The sequence below is a fragment of the Protobothrops mucrosquamatus genome, unplaced genomic scaffold (assembly GCF_001527695.2).
Source record: "Protobothrops mucrosquamatus isolate PMUCROS unplaced genomic scaffold, P.Mucros_1.0 scaffold594, whole genome shotgun sequence".
In the NCBI taxonomy this organism is placed as follows: Eukaryota; Metazoa; Chordata; class Lepidosauria; order Squamata; family Viperidae; genus Protobothrops; species Protobothrops mucrosquamatus.
In genome coordinates, this window is record NW_015386893.1 from 114,677 (window position 1) to 133,556 (window position 18,880).

Here is an 18,880-nt window from a genome sequence, read left to right on the forward strand (position 1 = left end):
CCGCAGCGGCACGACTCGGTCCAGTGCCGCGGCCACGGCCGCATCCCAGGCCGCGGCCTGATCTTCCGCCGAGTCGTGACCTAACGCCTCCGGATATGGCCCAAGCTCCGTCAGGAACCTCTCCGGGTCCATCAGGCGCCTGGGACGGTACCATCTGGGTGGTTCCGTCTCCCTGCGGCGAGGGGGAGCGGTCCGGAAGATCTGTAACCAGTTCACGTGTGAGTGAAAGGAGCTGCACAACCTGAGAAGTTCTTTTAGAAATCTTATGAACCGCTACTCCTATTGGAGTACAAAGATCTTCTGGGACAGTTGAAAGCCATAAAGATTAGTTAGTGCATATGCTTCACCAAAAGAGACTGGAAGTGTGACCAACCATTCCAAGATTAAGTCTTCCCCCATGAGTGGAAATTAGTCATGCTTTGGAATTTCATGTACGTTCAGACTCAATTATTTATCAAAACTAGAACTACTCTAGATGTGATTTTCATGTAGTAGACCTAAATTTGCAGATTGCCATTCTGATTATTTTGACTTCCTAACTTTGTCCACTTGGTGCCAGTGACTAGAATGAAGGCAACCCCCACATACACCCCCCTCCAAGATGAGTTTTATCCTGTCTAAAATCTTGAATATGCACCACTCTGAAGGAAAGTACTAGATGTTGGCTCAGTGAACTCATGTCTCATCTTCCTGTCGTTATTTCTTTCTGGAAAGGACAAAATACCCACTATAAGAGGCATGAGTGAAACACTTCATGGAACTAGAAGTGAATTCTTTTCAAATTATTAGCATGAGACATTTGAACATAACATTTATTAAACCATAAAAGGATATTGGGAAGTGAGAACAGCTCTGGGAAGCAAGTCCAAAAGAAGATATCAAGTTTATTTATACACTGCTATGTTCTTTTAATATACAACATTGTCTTTGTAGTAATATTATTTGGACAACCCTTAGATTAATAACACCCAATTTAAGGATAATCCCTAGATATGAACAAACTGCTTAATATTAAAAATGGCAGATGGCATTCTTCCTCAAGCCGGTGAAGCACTGAAGCCACACAATTCTTTCAGGAAGTACTGAAGCCATGTGTTTTTAATATAAAGCTTGTTTTCAGGGATTCCCAAAGAATCATGTGGCTTCAGCACTTCATTGGGCAGTCCGTTTGTAAATATGAGCTCTGGCTTAAATACAAATTCAGATGAAAGACAAAAATTAGGAATACAACTCATTAACTGGGGACTGCCTGTACTAACAACCTCACAAAACATCTTAAAACATTTTGTCAGTATCCATTCACATAAATGGGTTGCATTCCTGTCCCCTTTTTAGATTTGCATTTACTGCCATTATAAAAAGAAATTGGGCTTCAGTGGAAAAGTCTGACCAATCCATATTACGTGTGGGAAACTTGTAAGCAAAATTTCTCCCAAGTTTGATCCTCTGAGAGCTCTCCTCCTCCCTTGGGAGACTATCATGCAGCTCACACACAGAAGTGCACATCCAGCATTTTAGGAGGCATCTTCATCTTTCCTGGACTGGTTATGTGATTGGCTTTTTCTTGGGAGAATAATAAAAAATTAGGATATAATAGCAGAGCTGGAAGAAGAGTACCAGTCCAGACTCGTTCGACAGTGAAATGGCAGCATAGTGCCTATAAGTGGCCAAATGCTTCAGAAAGGCAAGGCTGATGCTTTTCTATTCCTTGCGAGGATAGTGACCACAGAGCTGGCTTTCTTGAAGAAAATATTTGAAGTGAACTGTGAGCTGACAAAACAGATTATTTTTCTGGCAGTAGCTCCACCCCATCAATCAGCAATCAACAATAACGAAAAAGTTGTGCTTTTGGATACTAAGAATTGAGGTACTTCCATCACTCCAGTGAGGGATGAAAATGATCCTTTTGAGTAGGACAGCCTTCTGAACAAACAGCAACTCTTGATGCTGTGGAATATTGTGCTCAATCCAAGAGCTCTCAATCTACTCAAGGAGATGTGGGACTTTCTGCGCCTTCAGAGGAAGAGTTAAAAAAACCTATTGTTCTTGTCTTCCGGAAGAGTTTTTATACATCAACCAATGGAAAATATGCAAAGCCGAATTTAATTTTCTCCATATGCCTACTAAATTTTTAAAAATCAATGTACAGAATGGTTAACCTCAATTCCTTTTTTTTCTGCATGTTGGTTTCCTTTAATGTCAAATTCTTATTTCCAATCATAACCCACCAACCGTCTCTTTTTAACCTTTAGGATTTATCATACTCAATTTTACTTTTCACATTCAAGTGAGCACAACCACCTAGGCAGTTTGCAAAGTTATTTTATACCGAAAATATATGAACACTTTAAATGACTTTTTCCATATTGGTTCAAGGTTTGGTACCTTTACCTCAGTAATTACAGAGTCGTCGAAGACTATGTCGAGTTCACGAATTGATCCGTGATTTCACTGTCCCTGAAGGTTCCCGTTAGTTACGTTTAGTGGAAGTCACTTCCGGTAGACGACCTTCCGATCACCCGAAAGAGAACCGCCAACCCAATGACGTTATCTGAAGACCTGATCTACCACCAGGAATCCAGTCCAGCAGGGAATTGCTCATGTTTAGCATGAGCAACATGATTTTCTTTTGAATCATCTTACCTGGAAAATAAAGAGCCATGAAGGTAAAGTAGTTCTAGACTTAAAATTTATTGAAGATAAACTAGAAGACCAAGTGTTGGCTTACAAAATTTTAAGTTTTTTCATTAACCCAACAGAAGTATACGATCACATATGCAATGGAAAGCAAAACTATCAATGTATGTGAATAGCCAGAAAGTGTTGACCAGATTAGTAATAACCAAAGGCAGCTAATTGATATAGGCAAGTAATTGCTAATTATCAGCTCCAATGACAGCATAAATTACCTTCAGTCTGTGCAAAGCTGTCTTAGTTTGGTATAAGATCAAAGTCCTGGCAGACTTCTGTCCTAAAATATTTTTGGGTGCAGCTCATAGGAGTTAATCGTGACTTGTTGGTAATATTTTCATCAACATTGTAGCAGCTTCTTTACCTTCAATGTTTCTCAGTAAGGGAACTTTTTTGGTCAGTCTTTTTAGATTAAAAAAATGGAGAAAATCACTGAACAAAGCAGCAATAACCTCATCTGTTTGTTTGAGACTATGATAGCAACAGTTAAAACAACTTTCTGAAATTACTATTTTCTCCAATCTTTATTTCAATCTAAGGCTTTCATGGTTTGAAAAATTATTTCTTGAATGTAATACTGCTGTCATTACCCTCTTTTCGCTGTTACATTCATCTAGCACTTACAGTATACTGAGAGAAACTGAAGGTACAACCCAGAATTTAAAATTCAAGTTTAGTTCTCATTTAACAAAGGGCAATGCTTCATTCTTTTTAAAAATACTCAGCTGTAACAAGAGCATCAAAACAATTCAAAAGAAACCAAGTTATTTTAAGGATAGAAAAACAAGCTTGCTGCATTGTACACGACTTGTATTTAAAAGGCTGTATGGGTAAAAATAGCCATCAGTTTGTTAACTAATGTTTTAATATAAAATTCTATTGTCCCTTATGAAGCCCCAGAAAAGCTACCGGATTTTATTGATCACATCCCCGCAGGATACCACAAATGCAAATTAAAATTTTGAAGCTGAAATGGTGCATAACAATGTCTTCTGCTAATGGCACTATTAAAATACCAAATCCATTCTAAGGAAATGGTACCAATGGACTCCCATTCACTATAGGATTTAAGCCACCAACTTTGGCATAACATCTAGAACCTGAATATACATTCTCAGCACAATATTGCTTTTAAACAAAACTTTAAATGTTTAACTGGTCATGATTTTTTTTCAAAGATGTAGTTCCATTTTAGAATTACTGTACTGAAGATGAAATATAATTAACTTGGAAAATATTTGAGTCTCTCAAAACTTTTATATAAAGCAGGAAAAAAGCATTTGATCTTTTAGTTGATTTAACACTCGTTAACTTGCAACAGTTAGCTTGAGAAATATTCTATCAGGTGAATTTCTGTATAACCTTCAACATGATAACACAATGCTCTAATTAAAATTCCATTTAAAATGATCAAATATTAACCTATACTAATAGCATGGAAACACAGAAGTTACTGCCTACATGTACTTTTGAATATTAAACATAGAAAACTGAATCTACAAACTTATTTTGTAGCTTCAATATACTTGTGATGTAACTCGACTATATATAATTCTTAGATGTTGGCACAAAATTAAGATCACACTTAAGACTTTGCTTGCAAACAATCCTATGTTCCCCAAAACCAATAAAGTATATTTTATTTTCAGTAACTTACAACTCTGCAAAGCACAATGTTTTTAAATATCAAAGTGTATCTAATAGCCCCAAAGAACACAGAGACTTTGCATTAAACTTTTGATTTTAATGGTCTCAAAATGTGTGACAGATTTTGGTCAAGTTGTTTCCATTTAAAAAAGATTACTGATTTTAAAAACTAATAACTTAGAAACTGCCACGAAACAAAATGGTCCACAAACATTCCTTTCCTTCTGAAGCTTTTACGATGCATTGTAATTATTAACCAGTCTTTTACTATTAAACTTAAATGGCCAATTGAGACAAACAGTTCTGAGACCATGCTTCCACCACCGATTAAGACTGAGGTGGCAGTTGTACAGAATTTTCATTTAGCCTTCTGAGCCTTCTGGGCAGACTTTGTGACCTTGCCAGCACCACCTGCTTTTTTATCAACAGCCTTGATGACACCAACAGCAACGGTCTGTCTCATGTCACGCACAGCAAAACGACCTAATGGGGAGAAAAAAGGAATTAGAACTTTCAAAGTACAGGAATACAGATCCAGTAATTAGACTATTTCCTTTTTTTCCCCAATTAAGATCCTCCAATACCAGCTGTAAATGATGATGTAATTAACTTGGTATTTCACAGCAGTCCAGCCCAATACTTCTGATTAAAATCACTGCTTAGTCTTAACAGCACCATCAACACAATCCAACTCCTTCAGTGGGCAAGACATTGCAACATTTTCTCTTCTAAGCAGAAAGTAATTTAATATGAAGTTTCTTGAACAGGACATAGTGAAAAGTCTTTACAAGAGACTGAAGAGGGAGGGAGGATAGCATCCATTATTTGCAAATGTATAGTGAATTGGAGTATATTTTTAGTGATTTGTCACCAATATGGTGTAAGGACATAAATTACAGATAGTCCTCGACTTACAATTGAGCACATTTCTGTTGCTAAGCAACCATTGAGTTTTGCTCCATTGTATGACCCTTCTTGCCACAGTTAAATTAGTAACAGTTGAGTCTGGTTTCCCTAGATTTTGCTTGTTAGGTCACAAAAAGTGAGATCACATGACCCCAGGAAACTAAATACATAAATGCATGCCAGTTGCCAAGTGTCTGAATTTTGATCAGGTAGCCATAGACTGCCTGAAAAGCATCCACCACCCCAAGAAGTTTCATTATACCTTGATCTGACAGTAACAATATCAACACAACTATGGTAGATAAATCTAAAAATACTTACCCAGAGGAGGATAGTCAGAAAAGCTCTCAACACACATAGGCTTGCCTGGAATCATGTCAACTATGGCAGCATCTCCAGATTTGAGGAACTTTGGACCATCTTCCAACTTCTTACCAGAACGACGATCAATTTTTTCCTTCAGCTCGGCAAACTTGCAAGCAATATGAGCAGTATGACAATCCAGAACAGGGGCATAGCCAGCATTGATTTGGCCTGGGTGGTTCAGGATGATAACCTATGGGAATAGATTTGAATGAGTATCTGTGCTTACGCTGTCCTAACTGCGTGGAGTTTACAATTGCTGATACAATAAAACGTCTGCCAAGTTACCTGTGCTGTGAATCCAGCAGCTTCCATTGGTGGATCATTTTTGCTATCTCCAGCAACATTACCACGACGGACATCTTTTACAGATACATTCTTTACATTGAAGCCAACATTGTCACCAGGCAGAGCTTCACTTAGGGCCTCATGATGCATCTCAACAGATTTTACTTCAGTTGTAACATTAACTGGAGCAAATGTTACCACCATGCCTGGTTTTAGAATGCCAGTTTCCACACGACCGACTGGAACGGTACCAATCCCTTAAATAAAGAAATACTTTTCTAGCCAGGTTTATAAATGCAAATATACATCCCTAATAACTTTTTCAAATAGTTATTTATTGTATTGCTGTTGCAATACTTACCACCAATTTTGTAGACATCCTGAAGTGGCAGGCGTAGAGGTTTGTCAGTTGGACGAGTTGGTGGCAAGATAGAGTCCAGAGCTTCCAGCAGTGTAGTTCCACTAGCACTACCATCTTTACGAGTCACCTTCCACCCTTTGAACCAGGGCATCTACAATGAAGAAAAAAAAGCACAGCAATTCATTGTCTGCAATCCTTTGTGATGGTGACTGCAGACAACCCCCCTCCAATCAATAATGACTTACATTAGAGCTAGGTTCCAACATGTTATCTCCATTCCAGCCTGAAATTGGCACAAAAGCCACTGTATCTGGATTGTAGCCGATTTTCTTTATGTAAGTGCTGACTTCTTTGACAATTTCCTCATATCTCTTCTGGCTGTAAGGTGGCTCAGTGGAATCCATCTTGTTGACTCCAACAATGAGCTGTTTTACACCCAGAGTATAGGCCAGAAGGGCATGCTCACGGGTTTGTCCATTCTTGGAAATACCTGCTTCAAATTCACCAACACCAGCAGCAACAATTAGGACAGCACAGTCAGCCTTTGAAAGAGTCAGGAAAAGGCATTATTAACTCCAATGTTTCTTAACGTACAATATTAATTACTTATTAGTATTATATCTGACAAATTTCACATTTGTTCTCACCTGAGATGTACCAGTAATCATGTTTTTGATGAAATCTCTGTGTCCAGGAGCATCTATGATAGTGACATAATACTTGCTGGTTTCAAATTTCCAGAGTGAAATATCAATAGTGATACCACGTTCACGTTCTGCCTTCAGCTTATCCAATACCCATGCATACTTGAAGGAGCCTTTACCCATCTAAGAAAAAAAAAATTTTTTTTACCCAAAGCACAAAATAAAACGTTGCAAGACTGCTGTTGCTTTTTTAAAAGGAAGTGTGCACTAATGCCCTGAAATATAATCCGCAAACTATGTTTAGAAGGTCAAGCAACTGGCACAACTAGTGAGGAATTCCAATTATCTCTCACTTACTTAACCCCTTGACAGGGCTAATCCAACTCCTTGCATCTGCCAATACAATTTGTTTATAAAGATATCCACTTAAATGCATACCTTTTCCAATCAACTTATAACATTATTACATTCACTGAATGACATACCTATATAACAATTACCTTTCTAGTTACAACTTCTCCGATACTCCCCCTATGCATTTACTTAATTTCTTTCTTAGGTCTACAAAATCCACTATATGCAATTTGTCGTAACTATAGTACATTAAGCTAAAATGCCAAATAAGGTTTCATCAGCAAAATTAAAATAAAGCAAATCACTTTGTAGAAAGTCAAGCACCTTACATAAAAACGGAATAAACAATTCTTCAGGCCACAAACTCACCTCAGCAGCTTCCTTCTCAAACTTCTCAATGGTCCTCTTGTCAATTCCACCACATTTGTAAATCAGATGACCAGTGGTGGTGGACTTGCCAGAATCGACGTGTCCGATGACAACAATGTTGATGTGGGTCTTTTCCTTTCCCATGTTGGGTGGTTAGATAAGGCTTTTCCGTCGGCTCCAATAAAGGTCCTTTACGGGATTAAAGTGCACAAGACCAAAAACAAAATAAAATTACAAGATTTTTCCAACGGAAGAGGGAAAAAATCACTTTAATTCTCTGGTACGAAGTAATCCAGCGCAAGGAAGGGCGGCCAGGGACCTTAGTCCCTCTTTTCCGGGGCTCCAAGGCCGAGACTAGGCCCAAGCCTGCCTCGAGCTCTTCGGCTCCACCCTCTTCAGGGCGGCGAGGGTCACGGTGACAACCGGGCTTCGACTCGGGAAGGCTCCAGCGCTTCTAGGCCGCCGCCAGGGGCATCCCAGGCCTGAGGAGGAAGGCAAAGGCCGAGCGGCTCCTTTGTGTCGGGCGCCAAGCGAGCACGAGCCGCGGAGGAGGGGGGAGGGGGGAGACACTTGTTGGCGCCGCCCCGCCCCGCGTCCTCCATTTTGTGACGGTAGCGGCAGCCGCCGCCACGGAGAGCGGCCATTTTTTTGTGTGAAGCGGAAAGCGGGCAGCGGGATGCCAGTCGAATTACCTCTCCCGCCTCGAGGCCGCCGGCCGAAGCTGGAGGAGGAGCGGGGGGGGCTCTAACAGCGGAGGACCCGGCGAGGTGCCACGAGTGCCGTCGCCCGTTCCGCCGGAACCACGTTTCGCGCCGAGGACCCACAGATGCTCTCAATCTTTCCCTCATAACCCCGACGCTCGACCCCCAAAGGCATGAATGGGCCCTTCCAGATTGGTACCGAAACCCTCGCGGCTCTCCTGACCTGTCGCGCCTATTCGGGGGAGGGGGGGGAGGGGGCGGCGACCCAGGGACACGCGCAAATCCCGTGTCCCGTTTCCTCCCTCCCCCCCCCCTTCGCAGCCGAAGCGTGGCTGCGCCTTCCGTCTCCCGAACCCCTCGCGGGCTTCGAGAACGGCTTTGTCTGGAGCCGGGAGCACGTGCGTCTCAACCGGCCCTCAGCCTTCCTCAGCCCCCAAGGCCTAGACGCGGCTAGGCCGCGCGCACGCGCGTCGAGCGCTACTCACCTCCGAAGCAGCGGCAAACCCGTAGCGAAAAAGACCGACGGGGTGAGCTGCGTCCTTTATATAGCTTGAGCAAGGAGGGCGGCGGCCAGACGGACACGTCACGCTCCCAGCGTTCCATCCGCTGGCTCTGACTCGCTTTCCCCCCCCCCGTCCGCGCGCGCGCGCGCGCACGCACGCACAGGACGCCCCTCCTCGAGAACGACGTTCCGGGGAGGGGAGGGGAGGAATGCCGCCCCCTTCTTTTCCATCGTGGCAAATGCTCGTCTTTCGCTCGCGAGCCCGATGGCCCTTGGTGCGGCCTCGGCCTCTCCCGCCCTTTCTCCCGCCCTCCCGAGAGAAACGGCGCTTGGTCGTCCCGAGGGCGTTTGGGGGCTGTCTCTTTAATCGGCCCCGCGGAGAGAGGGGGTAGAATTAGGTCGTCGGGCTTTTCGCCGGCCCTGCCCATCCCCTTCCTTTGAAACCCGGCTGCGCTCCCCTCGCCTTTCTCGTGGGCCCCGTCGCCCTCCGACTTTCCGCACCCAGCGCGGAGCATTCCGTCGCGTTTTGCTCCCGAGAAGCCAGGACGAACACAGGAGCCGCTGGGATCGTGCTGAAGGCGGCGAGTCAAGAGCGGTGCCGCCTCCTAACTCGACTCGGGATGTTTCGTTTCATGCCCGCCTTCCACATCTCATCCACACGACCCTAACGTAGCTTCAGCACTGCTCACGTCCCTCCCGGACGCATCTTCCCCGCCTCCCTTCACTTTCCATTCACCCATCAATAGAATCGCCCAATCCCCTCTTCCTCGACCTTTTTCTCCCACTTTGGTAAATAGTAATATATGCTATAAATACAGGGCTTTTCAACCTTTTCACCCATTGTACCACTTTTAGGATAGGGCAACATCCGAGTACCACCAGTCACCTAGTAAGGTGTCAAAAACTTGATGAACAAAAAAAAAGGGGGGGGGGAAGTGATAAAGTACAGGTAGTCCTTGACTTACAACACTTCGCTTAGTGACTTCGAAGTTACAATGGCACTGAAAAAAGTGCCCCCCCAATCCACAGCCGAGCAAGATACCTGCCTGCCCGTCCGTCGGCACTCATCCTCCTGTCCGAGGTTTTCATTGTTATGAGCATTTCTGTTGAGGATTGGCAGCGGGGGTGGGGGGTGTTTGGTTTTTATTCCCCCCCCCCCCCCGTCTGCTGGGTGGTTGCAGCAGGTTTTGGTCAGTTCACATGACTCTGGGACACTGTGACAGTCATAAATATGAATCAGTTGCCAAGCATCTGAATGTAAATCACAAGGCCCTGGAGATGCTGCAACATTCCAACTGATTGGCGGTTCTTCTGGGCTCAGCAGAAGCGCAGGATTAGTGCTGCTTTCCAGCTGGAGCCTGGCGCTGATCCTGGCGCTTCCGCTGAGCCCTGACAGCCCTGCAGCTCCAGCCATCTCTTGCTCAGGCTTGTGCGGTGCTGCCACCGGTTCAGCTCATTCCCCTCCCCCACTACCACTTTTCTAGGATGGTTGCGTACCACCTGCCAGGTGCCAATGTACCACAGGTTGAAAAGCCCTGCTATAAAAAACACGCAAAAAACAGTCCCCCTAATTTGTTGAAGGTTTCATTATTATTTAAAAGCACATACCGTAGTTCTATAACTACAAGATTTGCACATTTTAGTATGTATTTTAATTTTGAAAGCAAAATATTTTTTGAATAGCCTTTACAGGTTCATGTTTATTTCACTAAAAAGTATAAATTCTTTCCTGTGAAAAATGTCAATATAGAGACAAAGATAGGAACATACGTTGTTTTAGCTGGATTATGACTTTCAATTGGAATTGGTGTTCAAATAGTTGAATTTATTTAAATAACTATTACTACTTAAATACTAACTAAAATGGGTTTATAAAACTACATAATTTATAACTTACAATAGCACAGTGGCTCCCAACCTTTTCTATACCCCGCATCCCTAGAACGCTTCTGATATAGTCTTGAACCCCTTACAAAAGTTTGAAATAACGGCAACGAATTATGCATATACACTATAATTTTGAAAACCCAAGTTTTTGCACCTGGAATATCTCACACCCCCAGGGGGTGCAAGTACCCCCAGTTGGGAACCCCTGCAATAGCATATATGCCACAGGTGGCACACGGAGCCCTCTGTGGGCACGTGCACCGTCGCCCCAATCCTAGGCCTTCAGCTGGGTTTTATAAAAGCTTTTCACTTTAGGCCTCCGTCGCCGAGTGCAAAAAAAAAAAGGTTCACTCAATCAATTTCAACTTCTTGCGGAGAAAAAATATGTTACAAAGTTGGAATTGATTGATTGAACTTTTTAGTCCCGCCCAGTCTGCCATTACCACTGCAGCCACGCCCACCCAATGAGCCACACCCACCCAATAGGCCACACCCACCCAGCACCTGATGATACATAAGTGGGTTTTGGGTTGCAGTTTGGGCACTCAGTCTCTAAAAGGTTCGCCATCACTGATATATGCTAATTGAGGCATTTTTTCAGGAGCTTGCTAAATTTTGAAGTATGAAGAAAAAATGGACTAAAATTGTACAAAAATCTGATACAATTGCTGTCTTAGTTTAATAATGTGTATATAACATATGCATCAGAAAAAAATCACTTGATCAAATTAGAGAAATTTCTATTGTGATTAAATGATGAAAGATTTAATTATAACTGTTTCAGCCCTTTCACCTGCTTCTCACAAATCACTTACAGAATAAGCTTCATCAAATTCAGTGGCATTTACTTGCAATCAAGTTAAAACTTGCCAGACTGCTTTTTCTCTGTGAGGTGTACAGTATTTCTTCATAACTATACAGTATCTGAGGCATGGATTTAACTCAGGTACTCAGATATAGGACTCTTCATCTTCTGTGTCTAACCATTGCACACAAATGTCCCTGCCGTATCTTCATGACATGGCCTTTTCCTTATTTGCCCCTTCCAGATGCTCCTGAGAGCAGGGCCTAGCTGTTTCATTTTTAAAGCATGGTTGTCCCCTTTCCAACATGACTTTTCAGTGAATATCATCTGGCTCGCTTCCCAGACCACTTGCTGATTCAGTCAATGGTTGGGATCTGTCTAGCTCTTTTTTTTAATCTGCTCTGTGTATGCCCTCCTACCTCAGGTCAGTGGACATTGCCCTCTATGCCCATTTTAGCTTGATTTGCAAGAGGTATCAGATGCCTGGCTGTCCAGAGGGAATCTACCTGCATAATGTCTGACTGGGGCTTCCCATGGATTCAGTTGCCAGAATGTTAGTTAGACCTGTTTTTTAAAAATCTATGTTTGGAAATAGCCTGACTGACCAGTCAAAGAAGGGACTGCACAAAAGAACCCCATTCCTCCTTCACCTCACACTCTCCACTTCAGTGGCTGCTGCTGTGCCACTTCTTAAATGGGCAATTTGATAAGTGACTAAAAACTTGCCTTTCTAATCATCTGTCTAAACTCAACCCACCTCAAGTCAGGAGAGTAATCTAGGGTTTTTTTTTTACCTCCTGCTGGCGATAAATAAAGACAATAGCAATACTACTATATGGCGGAACAGGAATGGATAATGAGGCAAAACAGTTTATGCCTTTGCATTTTTTAGTAGAGTAGGGACTGGTAGATAGCACTTTAAGAAGAGCCTGTAGACTTTCTTTGGTTAATGTTAAAGGTGAACTTTATTTTTTTTCAGTGGAGAGATAATCATTACTGCTGTAGAATAAAAGAGGCATGTACAGGTCTGTAACAAATAAAATTCACTGTTTCCTCACATTCACAAAACATCTGTCTCACGTTTCATACCTATAAGCTATACTGCATTTTTGGATTTAACAGATTTTTTGATTGCAAAAAATAACAGCCAGAAAACAGGGTTTACAATAGTAAAGTAAACTATTTTTTAAATATGCCTACCTCATGCAGATGGAAATTTCTGTCTGGCAAGAATATTATTTCCTAACTACCGTATGTGAAATTATATGAGTTGATATTTATATACAGAATATAATGGTGTGAAGTCCCTCTTTGACCTGCAACAGCAGTTCAGATACACTGCAATCCTCTTCAGGCTTTCCTAGTGGGAAATGGAGTGGGTCCCAGGGAACTAAACAGGTTACCTCTGATGAAATGGCATTGTACTGTCACTTTAGTGCAACGTTGGCAGAAAAATAGATGAGACTGTTAGTAGAACCTCTTCAGTATATTGGCAAGGATTTGTCATTTTCCAAAAAACAAACAAACAACCCAATAACAGCAAACCCTAAAGCATATTAATTACATTAAATTAGTATCTTAAGAGAAGCAAGCTTGGGTAACTAGGTGGATACTTAAGCATGAATTCCATTTAGCTGTTTTATAAATTCTTAGTTATCAGATTTGTTTCTAAATGTATATTTTTTTCACCACGGTATGGTTCATTGAAATTTCTAAACAAATTTCACATGTCTGAAATGAATCAGCCTGGCTGCAGCAGATATATCGTGATTTAAATGGATATATGTAGCTAAGATATAATTTGACTACAAACTCTTTTAAAATAGTTGGAATTTGATGTTTCTAACTTCAACTATCTATAGCTGAAATATGTTAGAATGAAGAGAAGAATGTCAAAAATGTTTACAGTAGGTTTAAAGATTACTTTAAGATGCATTGTTCCAAATTGAGTCAGAATATTTTCCAACTGCTTTGCTGCTCAGCATTTGTATTCCTCTGAGATAATGTTGGTTTTATTGAATGTTAACATTTTTAAAAATTATATATTTGGGCAAAGCTTCTCTTGAACAAAAACTGTACAAGTGATTCAAATCATTATTTTTATTTAAAAGGATAATGATATTAATAAAGATTTCAATCCAGTTTGCCCTCATCATATTTCCCCCTAACAATGGCAAAATCTTATGCAAGTTTCTACATAACTAACAGTAAGATTCATTAAATGGGACTTACAATGCAATTAAGATACTTCGTGCTGTTATTTTCTCATTTCATTACACTCTGCTGTCCTCGTAATCTGAATAATGAGTGTGATTCTGTACAATATAATCAATTTATTTTTACTTGTGATAGTTTTACGATAGATGAAACAGATGAAGACTGAACAAACTGGACTGCAGTTAATTTACACCAGCTGAGTTAAAATGAACTAATATTCATTTATGCTTTTACCTGAGGTATAAAAATAACTCCGCTAAAAGCATAAATTTGTAACTTCTTTTAGTGTTATAAGTGATCATACAGAAATAATTCCAGGGCATCATCTTCTTCACTTCCGAGGTATAATTAACTCAGCTAATGCTTTAGTGAATATACAAATTCATATAAATTGATCCCAATGGTTTTAGGTTAAAAACATGTCAAACAGCACCCATAACAATTTGGATGACAATGAAGACCAATCAAACTGGTAGGCTGAAAATGTTATAATAAATAAAAAGTTATAATAAATGATCAGTGTTTTGGCTGTCATGTTTTGAAACAATACTTTTTTGAAAGTCTTCAAAATGCAGAGTAAAATCTAAACATACTACAGGTAGTCCCTGATTTACAGCCATTCGTTTAGCGACTGTTTGAAGTTACAGTGGCATTGAAAAAAGTGACATGACCATTTTTCACATTTATGATCATTGCAGCATCCCCACGGGATCAGAATTCAGTCGCTTGGCAACTGGCATGTATTTATGACAGTTGCAGTGTCCTGGGGTCATGTGATCACCTTTTGTGACCTTCTGACAAGCAAAGTCAATGGGGAAGCCAGATTCACTTAACAACCCTGTTACTAACCTAACTGCAGCAATTCACTAAACAACTGTGGCAAGAAAGCTAAAATACCGCAAAACACATTTAACTATCTTGCTTAGCAACAGAAATGTGGGGCTTAATTGTGGTCATAAGTCGAGGGCTACTTGTTCATTAATCCAAATTCAACTAAATCAGAGGTATGAATGATAAAAGTCTATACAATGGAATGTAGCTGCAAATGCTCTTCTTCAAGCAAGATGCAGCTCCAAGTTTTGTCATGGCAGCTAATGTTGCTATATGGCAGCCAAGAAGCTGTCAAAAGGGTCCAAAACAGGCCAGGTGATGTCTGCAACTGCACGATCAAAGCTTTTTATACACATGTGATGCATGCAAAAAGGGGCAGGTTTCAATTGCGCTGTTGCTGGCACAATCTGGATTTTTAAAAAATCTCCTCTACAGCTGCTGCATGGCAATAACTAAACTTCAAGAAAAAATGAAAATATCTTTTAATATATCTGTCTCTGTGTCTCTGTATCTATCCTACATGCAAAAAGACAAACTATGCAACATAGTTCCTGTTTTATCAGAATTAGCTGGCAATGATAATGTAGTAGTTGTGAAGTTGGTTTCTTTTTTCTTCTTTTGCCTTGCTTTGCTTACCTTCTTGCTGTTGAGCCAGTTTTTGACTCCTGGCGACTACCTGAAATAGTCCTTGCAATTTTCTTGGCAAGGTTTTTCAGAAGTGATTTGCCATTGTTTGCTTCCTTGGGCTGAGAGCGTGTGACTGGCTCAAGAATCTGACTTCCTAAATTCTGGCAGTTCCTATGAAGACTCTGTGTAGTCCGGACTCCAAATCTCTTTTTCTTCTCCTTAGCTTCTCCTGGGTGGCCGGGCTGCTAAAAAGTACAATATATTATTTCTTGGAATGTCAGTAATTGTTTTTACTACATTTTTCTTCAGAAAAAAAGACCCAAAGTTACCTCCTTTAAACCTAGTAGACTGTTAGTGAACCCAGGAATAAAAAAAAGCATAATCAGAGAAAAGTCTCAACAATCTGAAACAGAGTAAGATACAAAGAATAGTAAACCTGGATGATGCTTATGTTTAGTTGCTTGTTATAATTCTTTTCATGAGACTGGGAATGAATTAGGATGGTTGGACACATGCCAGATTTTTTCTTCCGAACACCCAGGGATTTTGCGCACAATTCCCTCTTCAAATCTAAATTTTATCTTCTATGTTCTAGGAACAGTAAGATGTGCCCATTGGGCGCCCTGTGTCCCTGCAGAAGTCTCCCTGCACTCCCCACCAATCGCTCTGCTTTTCAGAGGAGACTGGTTTATATTGAAGAGAATTCAGTGCCTCTCTGTCCATATATGCAAGTTGATAACATTTTGTCTGCTCTTTGAAAGATTTAAAGTTGTAATCCTATGCAGTTTTACTCGGTAGACAATGCTTGGAAATATGGTGTTTGTATTTAGATCAGTGGTTCTCAACCTTTTTAATGCCGTGACCCCAACCGGTCGTAAGTCGAGGACTAAACCGGTCGTAAGTCGAGGACTACCCAACCGGTCGTAAGTCGAGGACTTTCCCTGCCCGGGAGCGCCGCGCATGCGTGGTTCCGCCCCCTGCGCCGGCCGAGGCGTAGCTGGCAAGCGGCAGAGATGGAGCAGGCCGACCACCAGCTGGCCCAGCCCAAGGGAGGTAAGGCACCCACCGGAAAAGGGGGAAAAAATGGTGGACAAAAAAAATGGCGGACAGCCTTGCTTGGCGACCCCCGTGAAATGGTTGATCGACCCCAAATGGGGTCCCGACCCACAGGTTGAGAACCACTGATTTAGATAGAGACATATAGACAGATATTTCACTTTGCTTTATTAACTTCCTCTACAACACTGTTATGGCAGATTTGGGCTCTCTTGGCTCATTTTTTGTGTGAATAAAGTTCCTAAGAATTTACACCAACTAGTATGATATGCAAAAATGTCACATTCTGCTACACTATCATGTCAGCTATACAATTTCCTTAATGCTGTATAAATATTTCACATTCCTCACTATGATATTGTCACCTACATCTGAAATGAGGGACATTGTGCTTTTAGCAGTTGTGGAACATGATTGTAACATTATCAAATACAGTTTCCCTATGACTACATCTCCAGGCTGAGACAGGATTTACCAGTTGAATTTCTGCTGGTTGTGCAATTCTTAGAGGTGCATAGCTTCTACCAGGAGAAGAAAAGCTGGAAAGAAGATAGATAATGCTGGCAAGTAGAAAGATTACGAAACTATCTACCTGTCACATGATGGGTGCAAAATCTTTATTCTGCACTTCCAAGAGCTCTCGGTGGCATACCAACTTTCTAGCAGCAAACATTATGGTCACTGTCCTTCTCCGAGTTTGCTCCCCTTCTCAAGATACCATCAAAGCCCCAAATGGGTTGTTTCCCATGTATTTGCAGGGCCACCTTTCCAGGCATGTTTCAACCCATCCTTTGAGAAGGGATGCTGAATGTTCCACATGAAGTTAAGAAGTTTGGGGCTTGATGATGGTCCTCTACGGCTGCCCCTTGCTTTCTGAAGTATAAGGGCCCTAACTTCCTGGTCTTCAAGAATGTACTTAAGCTCCGTTTATTTCATAGGGCAGTGGTGGCGAACCTATGGCATGGGTGCCAGAGGCGGCACTTGGAGCCCTCTCTGTGGGCATGCACCCTGTTGCCCCAGCCCTGCCTCCCCCCATGGCCCCCTCCTCACCAGCAGCATCCCTGGAGGAGAGTCGCCCCCGGGCAACAGGGACAAGATTCCGCCCTCGCACCCCATAGCGTGCAGATGCTGCTGCGGAGTGTGGGCAGAGGGCATGGTTGCCATGGTGCTGCAGGGCTGCCTGGCAATTTGCTGCAGCAGGCCATGGAGGCGGTGCGTGGCCCTGCAGGCAGGTGGGGCAGGGGGTGGGTGGGGGCAGAGCAGGCAGGGCGGGAGGCGGAGGGGCGGTGGGTGTTTTTTGGGCACCCAATCTCTAAAAGGTTCGCCATCACTATCATAGGGCATTTGTGCTTTTATGAACTGGCCTCATAATTATTTATTTCTTAAATGTTCATTTTGGTTTTATATTTTATTATGTTCTTATAATCCACCTTGAGTCATGTGAAATGGGCAGTACACAAATGTAAGTAAATAAATACACATCAATAGTAATGGAAAGAAATAAAACCACTGAGAGCTTGTGACAAGGAATGTCTTCTGGGAGGAATATACAGTTTAAATGTTGTCTTCAAAGAAGTGCCAATATATGATGCATTATTTTTGAAAATTAAAGAACGCTAAAGAAAAAAAAAATTAAGATATCTTGAAATGTTGGGTGAGTGCTTTACAAATGAAGACAATAAATTTACTATGGAAAATATTTTGAAAATGTATTAATACTTTCAGTTTCTCCTTTTATTTATTAATTTGGCATTTTTTATATCCCACCACAATCTGAAGACTCTGGACAGCATACATCAGACTGAACCTATAAAGCAGCATGAAACATTCAGTAGATTTATTAACCCACCCCAAAATGGATGATGACATTAAACAATCAGAGTTAAAAATGCCACCATATCCCTAAGAATACATTTTAGCTCGTTCTTGGTAAAACCTAGACAAGATGCAAGACTAAGCAAGTTTCTATACTTGTAATATTTGTGCAGAAAAGAGAGTCTATGTCTCCTTTGGCTATCATAATGCAGTGTCCATCTGTTGTTTACTGTGGTGTGGTAATTAATTCTTTATTGGTACAGGTGTGATTTATAAATACTAGACAAAAACTGTGCTGCAAAATCAAATTGTAACTGACACTGTCATTTTACGCTTGATTTGATGCTCACCTTTTCCCCAAGCTTTCTTTGTAGTTTCCTCCTTGCTTCTTGTAGTGAAATGATTCCATCTTGTCATTTTTCATCTCTCTGGAATGTTTTGGAACCATTAGAATCCCACAACTCTTTCCTGTAAGATATAACATTCACTGATGGGGGTGGGGGAAGGGCTCCAGGCAATCCAGATGAAGCTCTCTCTGGATTGTTCCAGAGGCAATCCCACGAGTTTAGCTTTGTGGAGTGAATCCTTTTAAATCTCTCTCTTTGTTTCCTGCCTCTGCCAGGAACAGAAGTGCTAAACAAAGTAACTTGCTTGTATGGTACATTAGGGACAAAGCACTTAATAGCACTGTGGCTTAATCGTGAATCAGCTCAAAGGCCACCAGTTAGTCTTCTGGTGCAACTGAACTTACAGCTATTGATCCTCTGCAGGAAAAGTTGCATACCTTAACTTAAAAAAGAAAGAAAGAAAGAAAGA

General features: G+C 41.6%; 1 protein-coding gene across 1 annotated transcript; it reads right to left on the reverse strand.

Moving 5' to 3' along the window:
* Positions 1 to 2,674: 2,674 nt before the first annotated feature.
* Positions 2,675 to 8,856, reverse strand: EEF1A1 (eukaryotic translation elongation factor 1 alpha 1). Its single transcript, XM_015817478.1, has 8 exons — positions 8,810 to 8,856; positions 7,624 to 7,812; positions 6,904 to 7,083; positions 6,502 to 6,798; positions 6,257 to 6,407; positions 5,896 to 6,152; positions 5,566 to 5,800; positions 2,675 to 4,821 (listed from the first exon to the last, which is right to left on the reverse strand). Exons 2-8 carry the CDS (start codon positions 7,765 to 7,767, stop codon positions 4,697 to 4,699), a joined length of 1,389 nt encoding a protein of 462 aa, XP_015672964.1. The 5' UTR covers positions 7,768 to 7,812; positions 8,810 to 8,856; the 3' UTR covers positions 2,675 to 4,696.
* Positions 8,857 to 18,880: the final 10,024 nt, after the last annotated feature.

Bases quoted from the DNA above. Each gene is read 5' to 3' on its own strand.
- EEF1A1 (XM_015817478.1), bottom strand. From the start codon at position 7,767: ATGGGAAAGGAAAAGACCCACATCAACATTGTTGTCATCGGACACGTC. The intron at 6,799-6,903 runs GTGAGAACAAAT...ACTCTTTCAAAG, and splicing joins TGATTACTGGTACATCTCAG to GCTGACTGTGCTGTCCTAAT. The intron at 6,408-6,501 runs GTAAGTCATTAT...TCTTCATTGTAG, and splicing joins TGTTGGAACCTAGCTCTAAT to ATGCCCTGGTTCAAAGGGTG.